The 27,364-nt window shown below is 46.7% G+C and overlaps 1 protein-coding gene across 6 annotated transcripts in view; it reads left to right on the top strand.

The window, feature by feature from the left end:
* The first annotated feature begins 3,814 nt into the window (after positions 1-3,814).
* The window catches only part of LOC309442817 (inverted formin-2-like), a 42,605-nt gene continuing 19,055 nt past the window's right edge, over positions 3,815-27,364 (top strand). For 5 of the 6 annotated variants that reach the window (XR_014184698.1, XM_082059080.1, XM_082059079.1 and 2 more), the window contains exons 1-4: positions 3,815-3,885; positions 22,781-23,189; positions 24,702-24,817; positions 25,355-25,514. Coding sequence is in view for 5 of the 6 variants with exons in the window: in XM_082059080.1 (XP_081915206.1) it covers positions 22,796-23,189; positions 24,702-24,817; positions 25,355-25,514 (670 nt within the window). In the remaining variant the exon portion in view is untranslated. Of the gene's footprint in view, positions 3,886-5,722; positions 5,798-22,780; positions 23,190-24,701; positions 24,818-25,354; positions 25,515-27,364 lie in introns of those variants that run through there. The other variant, XM_082059078.1, reaches the window with a different exon arrangement.

The raw sequence follows: 27,364 nt of genomic DNA, 5'->3' as shown, positions 1-27,364 counted from the left end.
TAGCATCTTTGAAATTGTGTTTGAGATGCAATCACTGTTGCTGGGGAAATAAACACGATGGCACATGAAGAAAAAAACACTCTCAAGTGGGAAGTAGGCAAGAGGAGCAGATGAGCCCTTATGAAACAAAGGACTCTCTTGCTTTCCAAGTGTTGTCTCTAACAAAACAAAATATGAGGCAGAGAGACTGAAAACATCTTAGAAAAATTGACTGTGCTCAGCTGCATTATATAATAGGACATCAGCAAGTCTTTATCTAAATTACACAGTCTGAGGCATTTCACCCATTCCATGTCTCTAGGCTTCATATATTTTTTTTTTAATCTTCTTCCGATTACAACAACTGAAAATGTGTGTCTGAATCCTCGTGTACGTATGCACCATTACTGACTTACAAACACTAGATTGCTCCCCAGTGTTCTTACTTAATCTCCTGTGGTTCAGGGAACACTAAAGCTTAAACATGATTGTGCGTTTTATATTACAGATAATATCTTCATCTTTGAGGTTCTTAACTCTCTCGGGACCCCTCCCTCAGGAAGATTCAACTGCTGCTAGCGCTTTGTGGCTCAAAACTAAAAAGCACTTTCCTTCTGTGTTCTGACCTTCACTGTAAGCATTGCAAAGGGCTGAAGTGAAGAAACAAAAGATCAGGAATCCTTCTGTGCAGTACATGCCCTTCACCTCCACCACTGCTGGAAACGAGTCCTGATTTAATCCAAGCAGGGACAAACACAAAACCAGCTCTCGTCATCAGACCTTGGGACAACAATTGCTGCAGCTGTGCAGTAATGACATTCTCAGCATGGCAGATCTCTATCTAAACCCCAGCTAATTGGTAGGAAGAGGAATGTCTGCACAAACAGTCATGTCTCTCAGACATTCCTGAGCTCTACTGCAGCCCTGCCTTCGTGTCATAAGCCACAAATAAAGGTTTTTCAGTCCCCCTGAGGGGCATGGCACAACTGTAGGTAAAATATCAGGAACCTGACATGGATCCCAATCCCAGGACAGGAAAAAAAAGGAGATCAGAAGAAACAAACTTTGATCCAAATATTTGGCATTTGGACTAGATAATCATTGTAGGACCATTCCAAATGAAATATTCTATTCTATATTAGTGAAGGTAGTGACAACATAGACTAGTTCAAGCTAAGAGTGATTTGGAAGTAGCTTGTTCCACTGAAAAAGTTGCTTTTCAAGAGCTCAACCCAGCCAGAGAAGCAGTTCCACCAAAATTCAAACCCCCATCTTCCAGCTGCAGTGATGTTTCTTTCCATCCCATTTACTGTGGGACTGAGCAACCAAGGAGCAGCACAAGGGTGGTGTTGAAATAAACAGACTCGCCATCAGCTCTTTCACCTAAACGAGAACAAAAAAGGGGCCAGCTGTGGATTAGAGGAGAAAAAGTGGCTCATGATGTATTCAAAGAGTTTGGTCCGTCTGGTGGACTTTCATTTACGCATTTCTGATATAATTGGCAGTGATCACACCAAACAAATGGCAATTCAGACATTCAACAGCACCTTCAGTGATTACACCCCCTTCAGGCAGGCAGATGAAGAGCCCAGGGAGAGCTGAGCCTGCTTTTCGAGGAGGCAAGGTGTGTGCAAAGCACACTGCAGACACAGGTCCAGGGAAGAAAATCAGCTCCTGCGTCCCCTCAGCCACATCACGTGTGCATCCAGCTCTGGACACACATGCACAATGTGGCTTTATCCCAACAAAGAAGCATTTGTGTGTTCACTGTTCACCCCCACGCTCATATCTACTTTGGTCAAAAGGGATCTGGGTGAAAATGAGGGGCATTTACACAGAATTTCATTTTCTTTACTTGCCCTGTCTTTGCTGAGCTTTGCTCCTTACTCCTACATGGTGCTAAGAGCCTTCATAGCCCAGCAGTTAATTTATCTTCCATAAGCAATTTTTAGGACCATGTGTACTATCCCACTCATATCAAGGTCAGGCAGCATGACTGACAAGTGTCAAGCATTAGGGTAAGGATGAGTAAAGCAGTGAAAAATGAAGGAAGGGGAAGAGCTCCCTTGCTGTCTTTTATCTGCCCCAAGTACAAGGTCACAGTGAGGTGCAGGTGCCCTGCAAGTCACACAGATCCCCAGCCTTCCTGCTACCCCATGGTCATAGTTGTTATATGGACATAGTTGTTATATGACATAGATTAGAGGATCCACTGGCCAACCACCCCAGCAAAGAGTCACCAAGTGGGAAATGAAAATGCCTGAAATGGGCTTATTCATGAGGCAGCACAAGGGGAAGCCCCATGGATACCCTCATGGCCAGGAGCAAGGTGTCCTATCTGCTTTCCACATGGCCAACCCTGCCCAAGTGCCAGGGCTGCCCCAGGATGAAAAGGGAACACACAAATGCAAAGACGAAGAGAAATGAATTCAAGTAGAAAAGATTTGGGTTCCCTGTTCCTCTTTACACACCAAAGTGGCAAAAACTTGCAGAGAAGGGAAAAAGGCTAAAATAAAACCAGCAGCATAAAACACAATTGCTATTTCCTAAAAAAAAAAAAAAATAAAAAATAAAAAAAAATAAAATAGCTCTTTCAAAATCAGGTTTATATCCTCAGAGAAAGATTCCAGAGAACACATCCATTTTTCCTTCTATGTAGATTCGTAAAACAAATTATGTACCCACCTTAGTATTGCATAAGATACCAATTAGAAACATTTATTTTGAGTACAAGAAAAACTGATCAGCCACACTGGTTAACTGCCATCCCTGAGACATGCGGTCTTCTTCCATTCCTCTCCTTTTCCCCTAAAAACAGAGGAGTGTTTCACAAGTAAACAGTAAAACCTCAGGACTCATTTTCCAATTTGAAGTCCCAGAGATGCTCAGCACTGCATTCCTAGCCAGTAACTATCCTCCAAATGTCCTGTAATCACACTCAGTGGTCTCAGATCGGCTCTCAACAGCTTGCAGCAGCCCTTTGCAAAACATTTTATCATGATTCCTACATCAGCTATTCCCCTCTCCCCCACCCATGATTTTCCCTGTCAGGTTTTCTCTCCGGATGGCAAAGCCGAGCGGCTCTGCCTGAAACTAAAACTGAGTCTGGCCCCTAACGCCTATAGGAGACGGCACTCCTGACCCATGAAGGGAAAGAAACTTTTCCACCAAACTCTCCCCACTTGACCGATAATATGTAGACTTAGCTCCATCATTTCACTGCAGAGCTGACATTTTTTGCAAAAGGCAAAGCCATCCCTCTCGTCTTTTCAGAAAGATGCAGAAAGTGAAGCGCTTAAATTGCAGAGACCAGGGCTCAGGGTCGCTAGAAGAGGGCGCAGCTGCTTTGAGTCTCTGACCGCCTGGGTAGCCTGTCCCCAGCTTTTGTGACACCCCACTCACCTCCCAGCCCCGGGCCGTGGATAGAGAGGGACCCTAGACCGGGCGCGGGGTGCACAGGTGGGGCAATGAGCAGCTTTTGCAGCGCTGGCCTCCAGGATGCCCACGGGGGACAAAAGGAAGAGGAATCCCCTTCGGTGGGGGGCAGGACCTCTCTGCGGAGAGGGGGACCCTGCATGTAGCCTCCGGGCAGGGCCCTTCCTACGCGGAGGCTCCGCCCGGACCTCTGCTAGGGCGAGCGCGGTGGAGGGGCCCGGGGCCGCCGCTGGGGCTGCCCCCGGCTGGGCGCCAGGGCGGGATGCGGCACAGCTGGACCCATTTACCGGGCGGGGAGAAACTTCCCCGGCGGGGCCGGTCCGGACCCCCCGCCCCGCCCGCGCTCCGCCCCGGAACCGGGCGCGGCTCCTGCGGGCGGGCAGACCCGGCGGCTGCGGGCGCCGGCGGAGGGTCGCTGCCCGCCGTGCCGTGCCGCGCCTCGCCGCCCCCCGCCCGCAGGAGGCCGCCGCGGTAAGGCCGAGCCCCACCGGGGGCGATCGCGGGGTGGTCTCGGTCGGGAGAAGTTGGGCTGAATCCTGCCCCGCCCGGCCCCGCTCCGTACCGGGGTGGCAGCCCGGCTGGGCATCCTCCCTCCGGCTTTGCCCCGCTCCCAGGCGGTGAGATGGGGTTGGTGTCAGGGGAGGGAAGATCCCCGCCGGAGTCCAGCCCGCCGCTCCGCGGGCTGCTCGGAATTGCCGGGCGCTGCAGAGAGGTGCTGGCTGAGCGGCAGGGCGGTGGCAGGTGCCAGGGTGGGGAGGCGCAGGTGGGACCTGGGCTGGACTGCGGGTGTGACAATACAGCGCATCACTGGGACATGGTCCTGACTGCTGGTTTGACAGAACATCGGGTAGGTGGGAGTCGGTCCAGATTGCAGATGCAACAGTACAATGTATAGGTCGGACAAGGTCCAGATTGCAAGTGCGACGATGCAACATACAGGTGGGAGTCGATCCGGGTTGCAGTTACAAAGATGCCATGTATGAGCTAGATGTGGTTCTGATCACAGGTGCAACTATGTAATGTATAGGTGTGACATAGGCTTTGCTGCAGTTGCAGTTGATGTGTAGGTGAAACATGGTCCAGATTGCAGGTGTGACGGTGTGATGTGCAGGCAGGATGTGGTCCTGCTGTGCCTGGATGTGACAGCCCATCTGCTAGCATGCAACGTATGACTGCTGTGTCTGCTCCTGGGGCTGGGCCACTTTCAGACTTTTATTTTGAAAGATTCTGTTATTCAGTGTTTTTTGGACAAGGTCTCCCAAGTCCTGCCGGGGTTTACTTACATACTTCTCTCGTGCCTCATCCTCCCTTTTGCCCAATAGCACTGCAATGATGAAGTGGCTTCTTGCAACATCAGCACCCAGAGCTGAATTCCAGAGCTTGGGGGTGGGGAAGGAGTGCCCAGATACACTGATTTTAGGAGAAATGCCCCCAAACGGTGTTCATGGTCCTCCCTCCCCATACCAGATCGGCATTGTGAACTGTACATTGTTTTTCTCGGATCCCTAAGACTGGGGAATTTCTCTGAGTAAATGTGCTGCAGGCTGCGAAACACGTCAGGCTCCCTGGTAGAGTACGAGGAAACTTCTGGCCCAAGTCAGTTAAAAGAAAAGTTGTAGTCAGCAGAGTTACAGTAAGGTTGCAATTGTCCTGCTGAACTTGCTCAGAATTTGGGCTGTCTGGCCACTAATCTCATTTCTCTTCCATCCACTTAAGCTTAGTTTTCCACTACACAGAGGAGCAGTGGCTGCCAAAATTGGGGACGGGGGGGTGGGATGGCGGATTGCAGGAACCTATGAGCATATGTGATTTTTTTTGTCCTGTTATAAGTTAATAATCCCATTCTAGGCGGTTGTCCAAGAATTTTGCTTCAAAAATGCAAGCAGTGTGCAAGACCCATTGTGTAAAAGAAATCTAAATGTAGGACAGGAAGGGACCTGGCAGGTCAGCAAATCTAAGCACCGAATGACATTACGCCTTATTGCACACCACTGTAATTCATTTGTTCCTGGACTCCTGGGAAGGGGAAGTTTCAGAATGTTACTGAACTGATATTATAGTTCTTTTTTTCTTCAATATACGGCTTTCTCTTCCTTTGTATTTGCAGTATGATTGCTTAGTTCTCCCAGCCTGATGCTTTTCTCTCTTATCAGTATAGAAATAGGAGTTGCGTGCTTGTTTTTTCACTGTGCAATGCCAAACAAGCTAGAACTTGCTGTCTGCTTTCGTGAAGCAGGCTCCGTATTCTGCTGATCCCCAGCAGTCCTGCGCTGAGCTTCTCGCCCTCCAGCTTCCCTGTGGATGAGCAGAGCTGCAAGGCTCAAAGGTCCGTCCGGTGCCTCTCGTGTTTTGACGCCACACCTAGAAATAAACACCTCACCTGGTAGGTGCTGCTATTAACCTCCTCCTCAGACTCCTCCTGTCCTGTGATGGGGGTGGGAAACTGGGATTTTCACTCCCAGGTGTCCATCCAATCCCATTTTTATCACATATCCTTGTGCTCTGTGCTGACACGATATTCTCCCAGTTTTCTCCAAGTCACTCTGTCATGAAGGAAGATGTCAAGTAGGATGGGGTCTCCCTCACTTTCGGTTGTGACCCCTGCCAAACTCAGACTGGCCCCTTCCACGGGACTGGCTGTCTGATCCTTTCAGATCTATACCCAATTTATTACAATTTTTCATCTTTTGTGTCTTAACTCCTGGTTTCACGGAGCAAGTTGCTGCACTTCAAATGTGTTGGAAGCTGAATTCTACCCCGTTCTCATGTGCCAGATATGCTGGATAGGTTTTCCAGAGCAACTGAGTAGAAAATTGTTCTTATGAAAGCAAACTAAGTTATATTTTCTCCTTCTCCCTTCCCCCCGCCCCCGCTCCATCTACTTCCATGTCTTCAGCTATTTTTTTTTTTTCTGCAATGATTGTTCTGTTGACGAGGGATTTTTAATCCCACCATTGTGCCGTAACCAGCCATGAGTAGAAGATGGGAGTAATTCAGCAGTGGGTAACAACACAATGCCATAGATTAGACAGCAAATAATATTCATAGAGCTGAAACAGTTGGGGGAACTTCAGACAAACTCAGCGCTCATGTCTGAGCTCAGATTGAACTCCCAGTTGGATATCCTTGCTCTTAATATTTGCAATAAGGTCTATCAATAATGATTCAGAGGAAATACCACCCACTGAATCAACAAAGTCGGCTCATAGGATCACACAGTGGCACGGAACAAATCCAGCTCTGCTTGATGCAAAATACTGCAGCTAGTAGGTGCGGACAAACAGATCACCAGGAGTTATCCCTGTTCCGTTCATTAACATTGTACATGGCTTTTTATCTAACTAGGTGAAAAAATAGCTCCATATTTTGCAGAAGCTGTATACAGCCCTGCGGTGTGATAACCCCTGGTGTTCAGTGCAGGAGGGAGGCTCAAGAATGCCAACGTGCTTCTGACCTAATATATTATAGTCCCTTTGGTATTATCGACCAAACTCAAGTTTATTCCAGTGTTTCTCAGCATTGTGTGTGCAGCAGTTCATTATACAGTGGTTGTGAGTGTTGCATTGCCTAGGCTGCCTTCATCTCCCAGAAGCCAAAAAAAGCACTGAGAGCACCAAGTGCTACAGTAGAACAGGTGAAAAATCTGTATTTTAGTTATACAGAGGGTTCTTGGGTCCCATGCTGTCAACCAAGATGCTAAGACCAAATTGGGAGAAGGAAAAAAGTTACATCCAATTTCAAGCCTTGGGTTCCTACTTCTAATGGAGGGTGGCATTGTGCTGGTAGGTCTGGTCTGGGATTGTCACAGCATTCCAGTTGTTGGAGTTCTGCAGGCATGCTGTACAAACTGGAGCAAAGTGCTTTTTGAATGCTTCAAAAAAGGGGTCGCTATGTTTGTGTGACTTTTCAGTGGCACTCAGGATCCTCATCAAGGGCAAGTATCGTCTGGTTCCTTTTTCCTAGGGAAAAAATAACTAGTGAGCAACAGCTGAGCCTTGTGATTGCTACCAGATGTCATCAGTGGTAGATGAGGAGACAATTCTATGGAACTGAGTGTAGAAACAAATAGGAAGAGGGTGCGTGGGTCTCATGAGCCCCTGAGTCATAGCCTGGCATCTACAAAAGTGGCTGCAGTTAAAAGTAAGTGGTTGTACAATTTGGCAGGTGAACGTTTGTTGCCATTTTGTCAACCTAGCCTTTCACATCTGCAGAAGGCATCAGGAGAGGGTCTAACAGCATGATGGTTTTTCTATTCGATATAACGAACAGTTATTGTTCACAGATTCAGCTGTTTCTGCTAGTTTGATACCTGAGCTGACATTTCAAAAGTGCTGGGAACGCTGAAGCCACAGATCAATGAAAATCTTAAGCAAGCAGTAGTGTTTGCAAAAAGCTCTGTAGGATTTGACGGTGTACATCAAGGTGCTCTGGGAAACATACTGAACTGATAAAGGAGGCTGGGCAAAGGCAGAATGAGGACTGAGAGCCAGCAGATGAAGTCCTCATCCCAGCACTGGGGTCATTCAGCCAATTCCAAAATGTTTAAATACCCTAAAAATAACAGCTCGCTTCACAAGAGACATTGTTCCAGCACTATGTCCAATTAAAAAAAAAAAAAAAGCAAAAGGAAGTGAAGAGCTGCCAAATTTTGTAGTTGGGAGGGCGTAGTGTTCAACTTGGCATGGTTATCGTAGGTGCACCAGATGGGTGCTATTTTGCATTGACTTCCCATTTGTTTTTCTTACCATGGCCATTATTTTGCCTCAGTTGAGGTATGTGTGGCTTTAATTTGGGGGAATGTCTGAGGGCAGAGGAAGAATTTGCTCTTTGCTATGCTACTCCATTAAAGTCTATTGTGCAGGTGTCCTTGGTCAATCCTTGGTGCTAAGTCCAAAACCTTGGACTTCCCCAAAAAGGACATGAGATAAACCCTAGTTGATAGGTTGTGTAGCTGCTCACAGAGCATCTACAGGTTCACTAACACTGATTTCTTCCCAAATCCAACATGCAAAGCCTTCTGTTGCCTCTGCCTATCTCGAGCTGATGGTTAATGCCGATGCAGGACACATCTAATGACAGCAGGCAACCCTGGGACTGTGTTGGTCTCCACTTTTGCAGCTGGGAGGGCTGAGTCACATTTTAATGAGTGAGCACAGCAGAGGAATTCGGATATCACTCCAGGAAAGTGTGGGAAAACAGGCACTCTGCAACTATAAACCCTCTAAATTTAGTTGTAGTTCAAAATGGAAAATGTTGGTGATTTTGCCCTTGCGGAGGTCAGATGGATTTGGAGAGCCGTGGGTCTGCTCCGCTCCCATCTGCTCTGCAGCGAGTCCCTCCATGGGGAGCTGGGGCCACCTGCTCCCCCTTGCCTCCTGGCAGGGCTGGTGCCATGGCAGGGACACGTGCCAGCCCTGTCCCTGTCCCAGGGGCTGCTCAGTGAGCTCCACCATCGCTGGAGACATGGCCCCTCTGCAACTTCCCCGTCGGGCAGGCGAAGGGAGGGAAGCAACAGCAGCAGAGCTCCGTTCCTCTCCCCAAATCAATGAATGAGGATGGCATAATTTCTGTTTATTTATTTATAACTGTGGTGAGTGGCTTTGTTTGTGTTGGTGTAGCTAAGGAATAACTTTGTTACCCTCTGCTCTGTCAGTTGAATTGCATTATTTTTAATAAGACAGCTATCTCTGTGCTGCTTCTGTTGTGCTGGTTTCCCCTATCTGGGAACTGTCTGCTCCTCGAGCATCCTGCTTTTCTGTTAAGTCATTGCATAGCGTTCACCAAAAGCAGCGAGCTAAGAATTAGCATTATTTTCTGACAGAGGCCCCATGTGGAAACAGAGGTTCCCATAGTACAAAGTATCAGCTTTTTGTGAGCGATGCTTTTCTTCCCACCACCTGCCAAGAAACCAAGCCATGGCAAAACAGCTCTTTCCACCACCTGGCACAGGTCAAGGTACTTCACCTCAATAAAAGGAAGGTCTCCACTGCCAAAGAGTTTACTCTGAGGGGTGGGTGCACCCGCCATGGGCTGGATGCTGGACCCAGGGGGCTGCAGGAGGAAAGGCAAAGCCACACAGCCCTCCCTGTACCATTGGTTTTGTGCTGGCCTGTCTCCTCCAGCCATACCACAGCTCTGCTGCCCAACGCTGAGCTCATTCCCTTGGGTGCAGGGGGTCCCTCAGGTGCACAGGGTGGCACTGGGGGTTCTAGGGTCCAGCTTTGGGGCCTTTCCCCTTTTGCTGCCCACAGCTGTGGTACCCAGGCAGCTGCCTCCACCGCGGTGGTTGTGTGAGTAAGGCTCCCGCCCGCCCCAGAAACAGCCACAATCTCCTCCTTTGTGTGTTTCTAGCTCAGAAAAGGCTGATTCATTCTCTGAAGCAGATTAATTACTTCTGCTATTTAAAAAAAAAAAAAAAAAGAAAAAAAGAAATCCTTTCGAGTTGGTCGGCTTAACTTTCAGCTGCGTGTACAATGCAGTAAAGCAAATGTGCTCTGAGCCAGAGCAAAAAAGTTTGCATGGAAAAAGTAAATGCGGGTTGTGTTATTTAGCTGGCAATTCAGCGGTGGGCTCTGCAGTTTAGGAAGTATTCATGAATGTGTCTTGTTATTGACTTACATGACAATTCGTGCAAATTTGAGCCCACCATGAAGGTGAACTGGGGAACAAATATTTTATTCCCCGATACATTGTATAACTTATTTCCTTTCTGGTTTACATCATGCTGATGTGGCACCCGGCTGCCTGAGTAGCTTGCATCCGAAGCCTGGCTGAGCAGCTCCATTACTTTCATTTCTTCCTCGGAAAGCTGCTTTCCAGCCTGCTTGGCTCTGCTCACTTGTTTATGCACCGATGGGCTGTAGTTCCACATTTCAGAACAAGCTGTCCAATATTCATAAGTTATTTTGTATTTACTGAGTCCTGAGGCTTCTTTTATAAGCCTGGGGATAAATTCTGGGTTTTGTTATTTCCATTACTGGAAATGTACTGAACTTCCACAGCCATTACCAAGCCCTAAATATGGCCTCTATTTATCTAGAATAAAGGAAGAGGAAAGGACTGTCACAAAGCTAAATTGATTTACAAGTGTGTAATTCCCAAACCTCTGGTCTGATAACACTTGTAAGCAAGTGTTGGAGCAAGCCATATGTGTAGAGATGAATCACTTATAAAATGATATCCTAATATTAGTTTTATACTTATTTATCAGATAAATATAGTGTTTTTCCTCTTGAAGATCAATGACAGCCACATGCTCAGCTGGCATAAAGCACTGCAGCTCTTTAGACTGTGAAAACCTGAGGATATGACTGAACAACTGATTTCTTTGCAAAGAAAAAAAAACAATATCAACTACTTGTTTCTAAAGTGATTTAAATTATCATGCAGGAAAAACTAAAAGAGGTCAAAGTGTTGGTATAAGATATCCTGCATGTAAGTTGGACCTAAGTATAGGAAGCTCATTTTGCCCCAGCATGAGAATTTTCCATCATAAACCTCCAGCTGGTCGAGCCGTGTTAAAATCACTTCACATTAATTCCAAGACTGAGTTAGAACTGGAAAGATAATCGTAGAATCATAGAACCATTTCAGTTGGAAGAGGCCCTCAGGATCACTGAGTCAAACTATAACCTAACCTAACTCTGGCACTAAACCATGTCCCTCAGAACCTCTTCTAAATGCCTTTTAAACACCTCCAGGGGTGGTGTCTCTACCACTGCCCTGGGCAGCCCGTTCCAATGCCCAACAACCCTTTCTGTGAAGAATTTTTTTCCTAATATCCAATCTGAACCTTCCCTGGAGCAATTTGAGGCCATTTCCTCTTGTGCTATCACTTGCTACTTGGGAGAAGAGACCAACACCCTCCATGCTACAAGCTCCTTTCAGGTAGTTGCAGACAGCGACAAGGTCTCCCCTCAGCCTCCTTTTCTCCAAGCTGAACAGCCCCAGTTCCCTCAACTGCTCCTCATCACACTTGTGCTCCAGGTCCCTCACCAGCTTCATCGCCCTCCTCTGCACTCTCTCCGGTATTTCAGTGTCCTTCTTATGATGAGGGCCCCAATATCTAGGAGGACAACTTTAGGTCCTCTAGAAACAGCTGGACCAAGTACTGTAGGAACGTGAAGGTTTAAGATGGTCAATGTTCTGGGATTACTGTGTCATAAAATAGGGACTTCAATATTTTTCACCCAGCAGTAGAGAAAATAGTCTGAAGACTTTGGAGTGGATTAGTTCTGAAATAATGCTAAACCACTCTTCTGCAAGAACTTATTGGAAACATCTTGAAAGCTTGACTTCTTGAATTAGCAGATGAGCATGTTCTCTGGTTACTCTTAGTAACGTTCATATTCAGACAAACTCGCAGGAGAGTACCTGGCAGTATCTGGGTCTGTTCTCCTTAACATGTGCAGTATGTACTTTGCCTGTGCCATTAGGAATCCTAGCTATGCTTAGCCTTATCTCAACAAAAATGTTCAGGATGTTTGCTCTGGGGCCGTTCACCAGGTGAGATACCAGCTACCATGATTCATCAGCAGCTGAATGGAGAAGCTGATCTTCATAGGAGGGAGTCGTGTCTGCAGCCTGTTTGGAGAACAGCTGGGAAAACGCTGCTTCTCTATGTACCATTCCGGTGTCTCGGTAGCTTTTTTCAGCAGGGACGTCCATAAATGATAATGTGGATCTGAGTAGCAATTTAGCTTACTGGTGCCTACAGCCTGTGGACCTCCTGCATCATAGTGGCTCTTAGGGAAGAGCTATTCCCTGCCTGAAGATCTTCATCCTTGTGAAGTGAGGAGGGTTTGTGCCTATGCCAGAGGAGTACAGGTAAAACCTGCACAGGAGCTGCCTGCCTCTCCCTCTGGGGCAAGGCTCAAAAGGTCTTTTTTCTGTAATTACATCTTCTCATTAGTGCAGCACCAGCAAGTGTGCAATGGAACAGAGTTCAGCTGCCTCGGCAGCCTTCATCCTGGCAATTCCTAAGAGGACCCCTGCAACCATAGCGTGGATGTAATATATGTATGCAGGATAAATAAACTGAATAAATATCAGGCTCTTTACTCAGCCTGTGCTTAGGAGCACATACATCCTTTAGAAACCCGTGCACAGGTCTGTGCCCTTTGCTCTGGGTAGAACTGCTGGTGCAGTCTGGGGTTTTGGCAGAGAATTTTGTCATCACCTCTCCAAAGAAAGCACTGAATTCCCCACGGTTAATGGTTTAATCTCCCCAGCTGGAAGCACCCTCCCCAGAACAGGATGTTTTTTTGTTGCAGAAACTTCCTACCAGAGGAGCTGCAAAATGAATGTTTTGGATGTACAAAGTAGATTGACCCCATTAAATGCAAACTTCCCAGAAATATGCATGTGCTGGCAGTAGCAGAGTCCTTTATTTTCATCATCTGAAGTATCCATCAGATAAAGACTACTTCAGAAGGCTTTTTTTTTTTTCCTCCTTATGACTAAAGTGAACATACCCAGCAGAAAAGCAGTCAGAGAGCTGATCTGCTACCAGAGGGCTGGAGGGGAGTCAGTCTCCGACTGCCCGATGAGGGCAGAAAAATTCACTATGCAGCAGAGCCAGCAGGCAGCTTTGCAACTCCTGTCTTGCTCCCACGACTTCCTGAGGATGCTCAGATGTCTCTGCTCCCCAAGGAGCGACCAAACTGGCTGTGTTCATTGTGTTCTCCCAGCATCTGGGAAGGTCATCACTGGTCTATCCCAATTGCTCCCCAGCAGTTATTTTGGCATCTTCTGCCATCCCTGTGGCACAAAGTCAGGCTGCAAAGGCCAGATGCCTTCCCTTCCTTGTGGGCATGGGGAAAATTGAGCTCTCCCCTTAAATTTGCATATCTTCACCTGACCAAACTCCCTTTCAGTGTCCTTGCAGCACTCTTAGATGCTGATCCGTCTGGTTAACAAAGACTTCAGTTCTCAGGTGAATGAAGGAGTGTCATTGAATTATCCAGATTTCTTTCCAGTGCCTTATTTTTTGCCCTATAAACATGTGGTTGTCTTCTCTGGCTCCCTTGGAGCTGCATTACCCAACCAACAAGCTGATCACAGAGATGGGGAAGTGAATATTACAGCTGTAATTCTTGAATACTGGCTGTGCTGATGTTTAGTAATTTAGTAGCTGGTAATACTAGGCGTTTTAGACAGGATCACCTAAAAAAAGCCATCACAGCAGACTTCTGGCTGGCACCTGTCCCTGCCAGCCAGAAATGAACTGGGTGTCTCCTTTCCAAAATCCTTGACACAACTTACAAGAAAAGCCATGGGCATGGGAGCTGATTTGTCGCATAAAAGTAGAGCAGTGAGAAAATGCTGATTGCTGTAATTAAGAATAATCTAATTCCTATGGGCAATGGTATGTATTTATTTCTGTTTAATTGGATTCCTGCGTTTTGTTGACTCTCCGTGTGGGCAGGGGAGCCACCACACTGTGATCCAGAGGCAGCTGTGCGATGCTGGATCCGTAGAGGTTCTCAGCTGTTCCTAATGTAAGACTAAACTTTCAGTTCTTGATTTAATCTGTCAGATTTTTGATATAATTACTGTTGAGAGGATTATAGAATCATCTGCTAGAAAACTGGTGTAAAACAGGGCTGGTTTGCTGGGGGAAAACCATTAGCGCTTTCTGAGCAACCTGAAAGCAAAGTTGCTGGGACAGAAGCTCAGATGTGAAGAGATGGTTCCCTCTCCAAGCACATCTGCATGGGGCTGCCGCTGCTTCCTCCAGAGAAGGAGGAAGCCAGGGGTGCCAAGGAAACCCTCTCCCCCCAAGTGATGCCCAGAACATTTGGTTGCGGACATAGCCCATGTGTGGACTCTTTCCGGTTGTGCTGTGGAAATCAAACACCTTTGCTAGGACCAAGTTATGGATAGTTGGGCTGATGGACCTTGGCTGGGGGCTGAGCTTGGTAGGATGCAGAAAAATCCATCCATCCATCCATCCATGAGTTATTCCTGCTCAGGCTGGAGTCAGAGCATGGCGAGGGTTGCAGGCAGCTGCCTGCAGCAGGCAGGCAGGGCTGACACACCTGGAAGCAACACGAGTGATGCAGGAGCTGGGATCCAAATGCCCTCATTCTTCTGAGCTGCTGCCCATTGCTGCTGCTGTTCTTGTGCTGTGTGGCCCACAGAGAGACACTGCAGCCCTATGGCTGTTTTTTCTGCTCTTTAGCCCCATTTCTCTGCTTCTGCTTATTTTTTATTTGGGAGATGATGCAGCCTTTCTAAGAACACAAACATTTCTGGTGTCTCACAGATCCAGCCTTCAGATGAAACCTGATGGGAGCTGATAGCCCTTTAAATTTCTTCCGTGGCTGCAAGGACAGGAATTTACAACAGCAACAATCCTTTTTTCTCTTAACTTTTTATTTTTCCCCTAAAACCTGCTGTGAGCCCCATTCTGCTCCCAAGAACCAGATTAGCGTCTAATCTTTTGAGGACCTGAGGATTACACGTCAGGAGTGCACGTAATGTAAAGTGAAATTCATTTGCTGATGTAAAACCTGTCATGAATTAGTGTTTGTCTTGGATTGTATAAACACGCCCTGAGAAGCTTCCTACAACAGGATGGGGATCTGTGCAAAGTCATTTCCCTGGATTTTGAATTGTTATGGTCAAACTGCCTTAATTAGTAAGCATGTGGGCAAGTTCATCTCTTAAATGCTAGCTGAATTTGGACAAAAAGGCAGACAGATCAGTGTATTTCTAATATTGGTAGAGCTGTGGTCATGTACACAAGGGTTGAGTTTCCCACTAAGGCAGGAAAACCCTTGCCATGGGCTCCAACTTTTGGTCTAAGGGGTTCAATTCAGGGTAGAGGCCTCATGGAGTAAGAAAAAAAAAAACAGTATTTGGAGTCTAACTGCTATCCTGAGCCAGCCAGGAGGCCTCTGCTAAAATGGGCAATGTTGAAATATTCACAATTTAATAACTGACTTTCAGTTAACACCTCCCGAGAGGTTGAATGGATGCTAGTTTCTACGTGAAATCTCAACCAGAAATGTGCAGAGATGTTTCCTGTTAAAAAGAGCTTTTTGAAGTCTTCAGAGCCTGCTCAGCCCTTAAAAGACAGGCTGGACTGAAGATCAGCAGACCTTAGGGGTGCCCTGGTGAGAGTAGGATCCCCATCACTGAGCCCCTGCCCAGGGGACGCTGCCTGAGCCTCCAGCCTTTGCTGTGCCGTCCCTCTCCTACCTGTCCATTCCAGGGTAGGCAGGCTTGGGTCAAACATACTCATTATTTTAAGCTGTCCTGGCTCTCCCAGCATTTCAAAGACCTCTGAGATCTTGCAGTGTTTAAAGCCCCAGTGCCACAAAGCCAAAAATCCCCGTGTGGCTGACACAAGGTACAAGGGGCTGTCCTCACTGCCTGCCACCCCCACACTCTCCATCCCACCCACCCCGGGCCATCCTTCTTCCTCTTTTTTTCTTTCCTTTTTTTCTTTTTTTTTTTTTTTTTCATTTCCTCTGCCAGATCATTTCCCTGCTCTGAGTCACCCCATGCCAGGACTGCTTTCTCATGCTGGCAGATGGATGTGCGGTGCAGTGCAAGGCTCCCTCCTTCCCAGCCCATGGGGAAGTGTCACCCTCCCAGCAGTCAGAGCAGAGTGAATGAAAAGGGTGACAAATGACATGCAAATGCCTTCCCTGGAGGCTACAGAAAAGTCACTTCTTTGCACTTTTCCGAAGACTGGTATTTACATACTATTAGACGCCGACATCCTGTTGAACTTTCTTAGAGTGTGTGATTTGCAGACACGCTCATTTGGGGATTTAGACTTTTATTGACTGAAGGCTGCTTGGCAGAGAAGGAGAAAATTAGCTGGGTGGGAGAAGTGAAGGCTCATACAGCTGGTCGAGAAGGATCCTTCCATGCGAGAGAGACAAGGGAATAATTTGGCTTCAGCTCCAAGGTACGAATTCTTCCCTCTGCCCATTTTCTCTGTCTTCTTGGCATCCTGTGGAGGTGTTTAAAAACAAACAAACAAAACAAACAATAAAAGGGTTTTGGCACTGATAATATCTGTTTATGTGACAGCTTCCCACTGAGTGGGAACAGAGAGGGTCTTAGAAAGTTACCAACCACCCCACTGTCCATGTTGCTGGGTAACAATTTCTGCTTCTTGTGTAACCCCGAAATCTGGCTGGGGTCATGATGCCTGGCTGGGATGCCCATGGGTCTGCTAATGATGGCAGGGAGGGAGCTCTGGTGAGACCAGGGCCAAGCGTTTGCAGCTCCATTTGCTGCCGTGCAGTTGGGAGCAGGCACCCTCTGCATGGGGTGAGTGCTGGTTACCGCCTGGTGTCCCTCCAGCCCAAAACCTGCCGTGCCTCTACAGGCCTGTGGTAGCACACGAGGATGCCATGGGGCTCATAGCCACTGTGGAAAGCTTTTTACATTGGTTCAGCTGATTGGGCACTCAGATAGGGAAGGCTGGTGCCTTGCTTCTGGACAGGTCTCTCCGGTGGCAGTGGCCTTTTCTGAAGTGAAGGTCTGACAGCAGCACCAACCTGATTTAAACCTGGCTTAGCAGGTTAAGGTAGATGGGTTATTGAGCTTCTCAGACTGTGTTACTGTTGTAGTGAAGAGTGTTTTTAAAGCTATTTAAAGTTAAGCTAGTGCAGCCTTTAGGCTTCAGATGCCACTGAAGATCCTAACAGAAACATCCTTGAGCATCTCACTTGAGCTTGATTTGTATGTAGTACCTGTAGCAGCCTGATGATTTATTTACTTGTTTATTTACTGACGAGGAATAAGGCACTGGTCATTATTTTTACTGGTGTAGTTAATCATGGTGTTACTCCACTGCTACCAATGCATATTGAATGGACACATTTACCACTTGTGCAAGATATGACTTGATATCAAGGCTTATTTTTGCACGGAGAAGCTGTGCTGGCACACAGCATCCTAATAGTGGTGCATGGGCCTGAAACAAGACAACACCTTTTTCCTTTCTTTGCAAAATAATAAGTTATACTGGCATAGTGCATATACATTTACAACAATATTGCCATGGTCCTTTTAGTCAGTTCACTGAAGTTCTTTTTTGGGAGTTCGCTGCCAGAAGAAGCCGTGGCACAGTTCCTGCACGCTGGCCACAGTGGGCTGCGTGTCCATGCTCCCTCATTTGCTAAGGACTAAATGCTCCCTGTAATGATGTGGTACCTCTGAGGACACAGCCCACTCGGGCTGCTTTGTGGGAGCTCCCCTTTGCCTCACACGTGGGCAGCGCCAAAGCAGAGCATGTGCCGGAGACTTAGTTAACTTCTTCAGTAATGCAGAACAAGGTTGGGTGCTTATTCCAAGCCCTTTTAATTTTTTAATCATAAATCACTCCTTCTGGCCTCTGATACAGCTGAGGATCAAGAATAACTATATCTGAAGGCATCTGAGGCTACTGGCTTTGGCAGTACAAGGATGGAGCAGCAGCTGGTTTGTGCACTGAGGCAGGGTCTGTCGGGAAAACTGTGCCTTTTGTTTGTGCACCTCTATTTCCCACCATATCCTTACTGTCAGCACCTCTGGGACACTGAGTACACTGCCCATTCCTACCAACACACATGGGCCCGCACCAAGGGGTCAGGTTGGTTTCTAAAAAATAGATTTGTAGTCCCCCACTTATTTCTTTTGGTGCGTGGGAGGATGATTTCACTAGCCTGTATGTACATGAGCTATTCAGACGCTGCACAGGAACACACAATACTACAAATGAAAGCAAGAGGAAGGGAGGAACAAACCCATCACACTTCTTGAAGTGGTTTTGGAAAGCACAAAGCCAGGATGTCGTTTCTTTTTAGTGAATGAGTAGTCTGACGTGTTGCAAAATACAAAGGCTCGGTGTATTCCCAGCAGCAGAGTGAAAACTGGAACTACCCAGAAGCAAAACCTGTAGTTAGCCGTCAGCCCAGCAGAACGGGCTCTGGAGTGCCAGGAACGGGCACAGAAGGGACGAGCGGCTGAGCAGCCAAAAAGAGGTTTTCTTAGGGGCCAGCAGTGTGCCTCAGCAGCCTTGTGGAGGGAAGCAGAGGGCTGCAAGGGCAATCAGAATCCCTCAAAGGACAGCAAGGAACTGCTGTTTCCCCTCACACCCCTCCGTCCTGCAGCATGGGCAGCGGGTCTGCTCCCAAAAAATCAGGATAGTTTTGACCTGTAATTGTTTTCCCTTTTGGTTTCACTTAGTTATACTTAGCTGCCCTGAGAAATCTCTTTTTACGTGTCATCCCAGGTCCTTGCTGTGATCCATGTTATCCTGGAGGCATGTAATAACTTAGACTGAAAGCTGTGCTGTGCAGCTCTGTTCTTCACAGCTTCACAGGATAGAGAAAGTATTGATGTGCCTTGATTTATCTCCCACAGATGTCATCTCCCTAGGAGCTGATTTGAAGGACAGAGGGGCACAGAAAACTGAATCAAAAACAAAGGAGGAGGAAATTTTATAAACTGGGTTGGATGGCTGCAGGGAACATCATAGCTTCGCAAACTCAATGATCCAAAAAGTTAGCACCATGAACCACAATGTTGCTGTGGTCAGGTGCAAGAGGACAAGACTTTATGATGCCTTTATGCTTCCCAAGGGAATCTCTTCAAATTAAGAGTATTTTTACACTGATACTTCTTTAATTGTCATTTCCCATCAGACCTAACCAACCTCTGAGGGTAAGAAGCAAGATGAGGAGAAGGTTGCATTGACCATAATGAGTGTTATGGGCTGTGGGTGTCCCCATGGCAAGAAGCACAGATGCACTGTCAGGATGTGCCCCGGAGAGCAGCATCCAGCACTGATGCTGAGCATGTACCTGGGGAGGGCACACCATGGGTGCTGCAAGCACGGTCAGACACAGAGACTGGGGACATTTATTCTCTGTGACCTGGACAGCAAATCTAAAGCTCCCCATGCTCCTCTGCCAGGATGAGACAAGATGTATTCAGCCTTTTAGGTCTAACACCTTGTCTGTTTTTGTCAGGGGACCTTCCTCAGCCAGTATGGTCTAAATGGCCTCTATGAGACAGCCAGATAAATGTGTTCCATTTTAATCCCTTATGTATCTCACTCTGCCAAGATTATTTACCTGCTAATAAACTCCTGTGCTTAGAGATAAAAGGTGAAACTACAAGCCCTTTCAGGATGTGTCTGAGTGGCTTTGCAACACCATGCTTTATGGAAAATATGGAAAGAAGTTGCATTCATAATTTATCACTCATATCTGTGTTTGTAAACAGATTTATCACACCATCTGCAGAATTGTACTGCAGTCTCTTCCATATTTATTCCCTTTCCATTTATATAGTACAGCTCTGATTTATTTTATTCCCTTTTTACAATTAGATACATTAGCCATCTTTTCTTCTTTCTTACAGAAAGAGTGCACTCACTGTGACAAAGAATATTTAATCAATCCAATTTGCTCAGCTTAGTGCATAAAAACACAAGCTGCTACTGTTTGGAGAGGTACCTGCCTGGGTTTGTTTCTCATCTCTTCACATCCGTGCGGAGCAGGTGGGGAGGAAAGAATAATTCAGAGCAAATCCAGCAGTAAACAGGATGCCCTGTCGGTATTTCCTGTCTCCTGTTGCACTGGTTAAGCTTAATTTTCAGAAATCAGCTAAGTCTAAAGTCAATAATGCTATCATAATCTCTCTGACTTTCCATAGCTGATATGATATCTAATAAAGTATTCATACAACTGGGAGCAAAAAGCCAGCCCGCTTTGTTATCTGGTTTGATAAGAAGCGTTTTAGTCATATGCAAATAAAAAAAGTGATTTGTTGAGTATAAAAAGTCACACCAAGAGAGAGGGAGGTTGCAGTCAGCAGCCGCTTCTGCAGCCCCTCGGCTGAGCAACACGAGCCCTGGCACAGCTCCGGGCAGGGCAGAGCCCGGCTGTGAGCTGGCATCACCATCCTCCTCTAATGGTCACTCCTGCAGGTTTCTCACCTGGAGGGACCACCAGGCTCTTCTGTGCACACACAGGGCCACGAACCAGATTCTGTGCTTGGTGCACACTTTCACTTTGGGGAGGGGAAAGAGTCTGGGCTACAGCAGAGCCAAGAGGAGGGATGGGTCCCAGCAAGGTTGGGTGGTCCTCAGCACTGCCCCACGCTGAAGGTCTGGCCTTGACCCCAGGCACTGGAAGAGGACCTCTGAGTTCAGTGCACAGCATGGGGCAGGATTTGACCACAGCTCCTTAGAAATGCCTCTCAGCCCCATGACTGTAAATTTGGTGAGGTGAGAGTGTGGGACACTGCCCCATCACCAGGGCTATGACCCCAGGACAGGACACTTTCACTTCTCCCTCTCTGGGGAGGGAGGATTTCTTTTCTCCTTTGCATTGAGCCTAACCCAAATTCCTGGGCTTGGGTGCAGCAGAACAACTAAGAGTGACTCACTCCAACAAGAATTTTACCAGGAGGGAGTAGCAGTTCTGGGCTGCAGACAGTGATGACAAATCTTAGAACTCAAGGCTGTTCTTTAACAGGAGGTTTTGTTGTTTGGGTTTTGGATTTTTTTATATCGTCCTTTTTATTACTTTTCAGCTGTACAGTGTGTTCTCAGACACAGATTCGCACTTTCATGGTTTTTTATAGTGACCATCATTTTTTCAGATAACAGGACAGTGAACAACTGGGCACTTGGCCAGCTCTTTCCCATTGAAGCAAAGGGAGATTCTGCAAGAGGGCTTCCCCAGAGCTCTCTAAAAGGATTTTCTGTGACCATATTCCACTGACTTCACCGCCCCTCTGACCCTTACTCAGCACAGTCTTTGATGCTGTGAGCTGGGACCTGAGTGGCCTTGCCAGAGTCCCACCATCACCTTTTCCCAGCAGAATTGTTCGAGTTCTCTCAAATATCCCATCCCATTGCGCTTTGCGTCTTTCCAAGAGGCATGTTTAGTCCTATACTATCATGCCTACCACAAATTAATGAATCAACTTTTTGGCTGTATATTTGCCAAGGGGTGACTGCCAAAATGAGACTTTCGAGTAAACCAGAAACTATGCAGGTCTGCTCTGGTAAAGCAGCCAGGACCTTTCTCAACAGTGCAGCCCACAGGAAAAATCACGAGGCAGGCTTTAAAATAACAAGATTATTTCCAACCATTGAAAATGGTCTGTCCTTTATTTTGGCTTTCGGGCCAAAATTTGGCCAAGATTTTTCAAGCCTTTTCCTTGTGTGCTGCAGGGCTAGAAATCCTTGGGCTGGAGCTGATAAGGGAAAGTGAGACTCTCCTATAGTTTCTTCAGTCCCCCAAGTGCTTGGTTTTGTAGGCCAACTAGCCCCCAGGCTATTTAGAGCCTCGTGTGGGCTCACCAGCCCAGGGAAGCAGAGGTCTTGGTGGCATGGCAGGGAGGGGAGGTAATGTTAGTGGCTGGCTTTGGGTCCAGCAGGTTTATCCCCCTTTTGTGGGACAAACTGGCCTCTCTGGGAGCAATTCAGCTTTAAAACGATTGCATTCAGCTTTGAAAAGGACTTGCATTGGATAACTTAATCACTGTGGGTCTGAAAAATAGTAATCCTGCCTAAAAACATAAAATTTGGCACCAGGTATTAATTAGACTTTGCTTTTCTGTTTCTCTGTGCTGAATCAGCTCCTCACATCCCTTGCTGATAACAGCATGTCTGAGACAAGCTGTGTCCTCCAGGGAGAATGGCCTTGAAGAGATGCTCCCCATCTCCAAAAGGATGCACCGCTGTTTCCACAGCCTTCTGCTGCTGTCCCTCCGCTTGCAGCCTTGTCGGGCTCTCATGTTGTCATGCACAAGCACTGCATTTTGCAAGCGTATTTGCTATTACAGCAGACAGGAAGAGATTAAGTGAGTGCTATAAAACTAACCTTCGCATCAGTCAAAAGAAACAGAAGGAAAAGTTAGCAGGGTAATTGGATGCTCTTATGAGCAGGATATGCTCAAAATTACTTCTCTGACCCATTACAAATGCTTAGAAACTGCACAGCCTCTCCAGCGCAGTGAGATTTTAAAGTGGTTTAATGGGCATAAAGAGTTCAGAGCTGATAATGCCACTTCCAACCTTATCCTTTTGCTGCATGAAAATAGGTAGTGGCTATTGACTGGTCTAAATTGGCTACTTTTAAAGCTGTATTTTCTGGCTTAGATGTGGTAAAAGTCTCACTACAGAGTTTTCAGGGCCTGAATGTAAAGCGTGTGGTTAAGGAGGGAATGTATTGAGTTACTTCAGCAGGGGACTGGTTCCAGTGTGTGCCGTACGTGCTGGAGAGCTGGGGACCTCCTGCAGTTGAACTTCACATCCTAATCATTGGGAGAAAAAACAGGACTGCTGAAGAGTTGTTGGCCAGTCTGGACAAACTTCTCACTTTGTGTTTTCTTTTCCTCTTAGGACAAATCATTCACAATGTCAGTCAAAAAGGAAGGTGCCCACAAGAAGTGGGCTGCCCTAAAGGAAAAACTCGGACCCCAGGAGACTGACCAGTCAGAGGCCAACCTGGAAAATGCAGAACCGGAGCTGTGCATCCGTCTCCTGCAAATGCCATCAGTGGTGAATTACTCTGGGCTGAAGAAGCGTCTGGAGAACAGTGATGATACCTGGATGGTCCAGTTCCTGGAGCTGTGTGGTCTGGACCTCCTCCTGGAGGCGCTGGACAGGCTGTCTGGGCGAGGAGTGGCCAGGATTTCTGATGCCTTGCTTCAGCTCACCTGCATTAACTGTGTGCGAGCGGTCATGAACTCACACAAAGGCATCGAATACATTGTGAGCAACGAGGGCTATGTCAGGAAACTCTTCCAAGGTGAGAAGACATCTTCCTGCTTCACCCATCACATGCAGCATGGTGGGGGACTTTCCCATTGTTTGTCCTCCTACACCATGCTTCTTGCAAGTTGTTGGTCACGATTAATGAAAGAGATCGTTTTATTCTTTAAAATTATATTGCTTAGAAATGGCTTTGCCTTTGCCACTTGATGCTGTTTAGATGCTATTTAGGGTAACAGAGCACTGGAACAGGCTGCCCAGGGGGCTTGTGGAGTCTCCTACTCTGGAGACATTCAAAACCCGCCTGGACACGTTCCTGTGTAGCCTCATCTAAGTGTTCCTGCTCCGGCAGGGGGATTGGACGGAATGATCTTTTGAGGTCCCTTCCAATACCTAACATTCTGTGATTCAGTGATCTCCACACAAATGTTTTCATAGTTCACTGAGAGGCCAGGGGTAAACCCAGCCTTAGCCATGCGTGGGCATGAAAAGCCCTTGACCCTCCAGTTGTCAGCAGACATTTGCTATTTAGTCTTTTTGAGCTTCAAGGACAGTGGGAGAGGAATTTAAAGGACTTGGAGAGTTGTAGCCTGTAAAGAGGAGGGAAGGTGACATGTTTTAGACTCAAGAGCCTGTTCTCTGCACTGCTCAGTCTGTTCCTTCTAGAAGATGGTGGGTAATAACAGTCACTTTCTCTTGCCATTCACTTGGCTCTTTGTTAGGTACGACACTTGTCAGGGCATCTCCTAAGACTTATTGTGCATCACTTAATGATGCTGGGGCTGGTAGGATAACTGTGCTGCTCCACAGAGCTGAGGTCACAGTTGTGCTCAGAAACCCTGGTTAATTACTCTTTAAAAGGCATTTAGTCTGAAGGCTGGCTTGCTCCCCCCTTCAGTTTTGAAGTCCTCTTCCTTCCTCTCCACCCTGTATTTTCTTAACCAGGGTGAAATACAGAGCTGGCATTTTTGTGCTGTGAAAAACAGTGGCACACTCGGGGCTTTTCAGTGGTCAAGCTTCTTTATGCACTAATAAAGGAAAACTAAGATGGTCTAATCCACTCCCTCCCAGCTCCCAGGGCTCACAGAGGAAGAGTAGAGGAAAAAAGAGATGGGTTAGAACAATGTAGGTACTTAATATGCACATCGGATGTTTCTGCACTAAAAATAAGACTCATTAATTGAGCAAAATGGTTCATCTGCTGTTCTAGAAAATACCCATATGTGTAAATGGGAAATAAAATGTGTGACTGTGCTGCTCTTGCAGCATACCACTGCTACATGGAAAAGATGAACAACTCCAAGCAGCACCAAAATGCCAATAGGGTATCTGTAGCATTTACTGTTCCCACAAGAAGTTACTATCACATAGTGCTATCAGGATGGGGTATCTATACATAGGGATATTTTGCTTTCCATCTTCCATGTAGTGGCTTCACTCCTTCAGTCTTTTTTTTTAACACTGGTCATAAGCTTTGTAGCAGCAGACACTGAAATTTAGAACATTAATGTAATTATAAAATCTTGTTTTGTTTTGTTTTGTCCTCCAGCACTCGACACAACTAATGTCATGGTCAAAAAGCAAGTATTTGAGCTCCTGGCTGCGCTGTGCATTTATTCATCAGATGGCCACGCTTTGGCTTTGGATGCCCTGGACCATTACAAGGCAAGTGTAGGGCTGCAGCAGGAGGTACAGCTCTGCTCTGCTCTATGCAGGTAGATCCATGTGCCACAGAAAAGGACTGGGAATGAGGGTCGTTTTGCATCATTTTGATAAAAGAGGCAGGGATTTATAAGGTGAAAACTGCAGGAAATTTGGCCTGATGAGCGTAAGTCCACAATACTGCTCTGTGAGTTGTCTGGACAGATGACTGCCAGCCGCAAGGTCATTTCTGGCAGGAAAAGCACTACCAGATTAGCAAAACAGATGATGCCACATCCGTGGGTTTCGCTGGCCACAAGCTCAGGTAGGTGCATCAGTTATCAGAAAGCGTAAAGGGATCCAAGAGGAGTTTCACTGACTTCTCTGCCAACCAGACACTGTTCTGTAATGGAGGAGTGCTGCTTTTACCTGTGTCATCCTGTCTTGTGCACAATGGCATAAACTGAGTGGTTTTAAGATGCTAATTCCATCTGAGACTGCACCAAAGTGGTAGACATTGCTGAACTGTCTGAACAGAAATATTGCTTGTGTTGTTAACAGAGTGTGAAAAACCAGCAGTATCGATTCAGCGTCATAATGAACGAGCTCTCCAACACAGATAACGTGCCGTACATGGTGACACTGCTGAGTGCTATCAATGCCATCATACTGGGGAAAGAAGAACTAAGAACAAGGACACAAATCAGAAATGAGTTCATAGGTAAGAATGGTTGTTGCACTTAACTTTCCCTGGAGAAAATCAGTTGCCAAGAAGTTTTATTTTCAGATGTATCTGTAAGGTGACTAAAGAGAACTGGGGTGCAAAACTGCAAATGTTAAAGTGTTTTTTTTCTTTTGGTCTCTATTCTCTTCAACAGCCTTTCTGTAACTAGAGTTATTTCACTTTACTGCCTCCCCATAGCTTTGATCCTTTCTGGAATGTCAGCAGCTTTGTATCTCTTGAGCTTGTTCAATGCATTTATAGAACCAACCATCCTACGTAGCCACATTTCGTTATGAGGCAACTCCTTATAAGAGCAGATAAGGTTTTTTTGCCCTGCATCTACTCAGTTGAGCCACAGAAGCTGCCCTGTGATTCAAAAATACTTTCTAATACTTGAATACCAGGATCCTAAGTACTGTTGTTAGAAATCACCTGATGTGTTGTGCACACCTGAGCTGGCGAGCTGGGGCTCCATTTCTTCTGTGGAAAGCAAGGGACCTCTGACCTCACTGTTCATCTGACTGATTTTGGTTTTAGATGTCTAATTTGGAATGAGGTGAATCATGCTCCAAAAGTGCCTGTGTCCCTCAGTAACTCCAGGGGGATGCTCACTGGCTCATGCAGCTGCAGACGTGTACTATGTGTCTCTTACCAAATGATGCTACCCACTTTGACAGATCCATCTGAGGATACTTTCACTTTTTAGATCTGGAAGAAAAAGGATGTATGTGATTAACATATAAATTATAGAATCATACAATTATTTAGCTTGGAAAAGACCTTTAAGATTGAGTGCAGCCATTAACCTAGAACTTTCAAGTCCACCACTAAATCATGTCCCTAAGCACCACACCTACATGTCTTTTAAACACTTCCAGGGATGGTGACTCAACCACTCCCCTGGGCAGCCAGTTCCTATGCTTGACAAACCTTCTCTGTGAATAATTTTTTCCTAATATCCAATCTAAACACCCCCTGGTGCAACTTGAAGCCATTTTCTCTTGCCCTATCACTTGTTACTTGGGAGCAGAGATCAACACCCTCCATGCTACAACCTCCCTTCAGGTAGTTGTGGACAGCAATAAGGTCTCCCCTCAGCCTCCTTTTCTCCAGGATAAACAGACCCAGTTCCCTCAGCCGCTTCTCATCAGACTTGTGCTCCAGACCATTCACCACCTTCATTGCCCTTCTCTGCACTCTCTCCAGCATCTCAATGTCTTTCTTGGAGTGAGGGGCACAAAACTGAACACAGGATTCAAGGTGGGGCCTCACCAGCAGCGAGTACAGTGGTACAATCACTTCTCTAGTTCTTCTGGTCACACTATTCCTGATACAAGCCAGGATGCTCTTGGGCTTTTTGGCCACCCGGGCACACTGCTGGTTCATGTTCAGCCGACTGTCAATCAACAACCCCAGATCCCTTTCTGCCAGGGTTGTTGTGACCCAAGTGAAGGCAGAACTTGGCCTTGTTAAACCTCATACAACTGGCCTCAGCCCAACAATCCAGCTGGTCCAGATCCCTCTGTGTGGCCTTCCTACCTTCCAGCAGATCAACAGTCCCACCCAATTTGGTGTCGTCTGCAAACTTACCAAGGGTATAATCAATCCCTTCATCCAGATCATTGATAAAGAGAGTAAACAGAACTGGCCCCAATACTGAGCCCTGGGGAACACCACTCATGACAGGCCACCAACTGGATTAGGCTCCATTCACCACATCTCTTTGGGCCTGGCCATCCAGCCAGTTCTTTATCCATCACAGAGTACACCCATCCAGGCCATGAGCTGCCAGCTTCTCCAGGAGAATGCTATGGGAAATGGTATCAAAGCCTTTACTGAAGTCCAGG

This window comes from Streptopelia decaocto, assembly GCF_964273445.1.
Source record: "Streptopelia decaocto genome assembly, chromosome: 7".
Lineage (NCBI taxonomy): Eukaryota > Metazoa > Chordata > Aves > Columbiformes > Columbidae > Streptopelia > Streptopelia decaocto.
The sequence above is the reverse complement of the archived record's forward strand: the minus strand, read 5'-3'. Positions and strand labels throughout refer to the sequence as shown.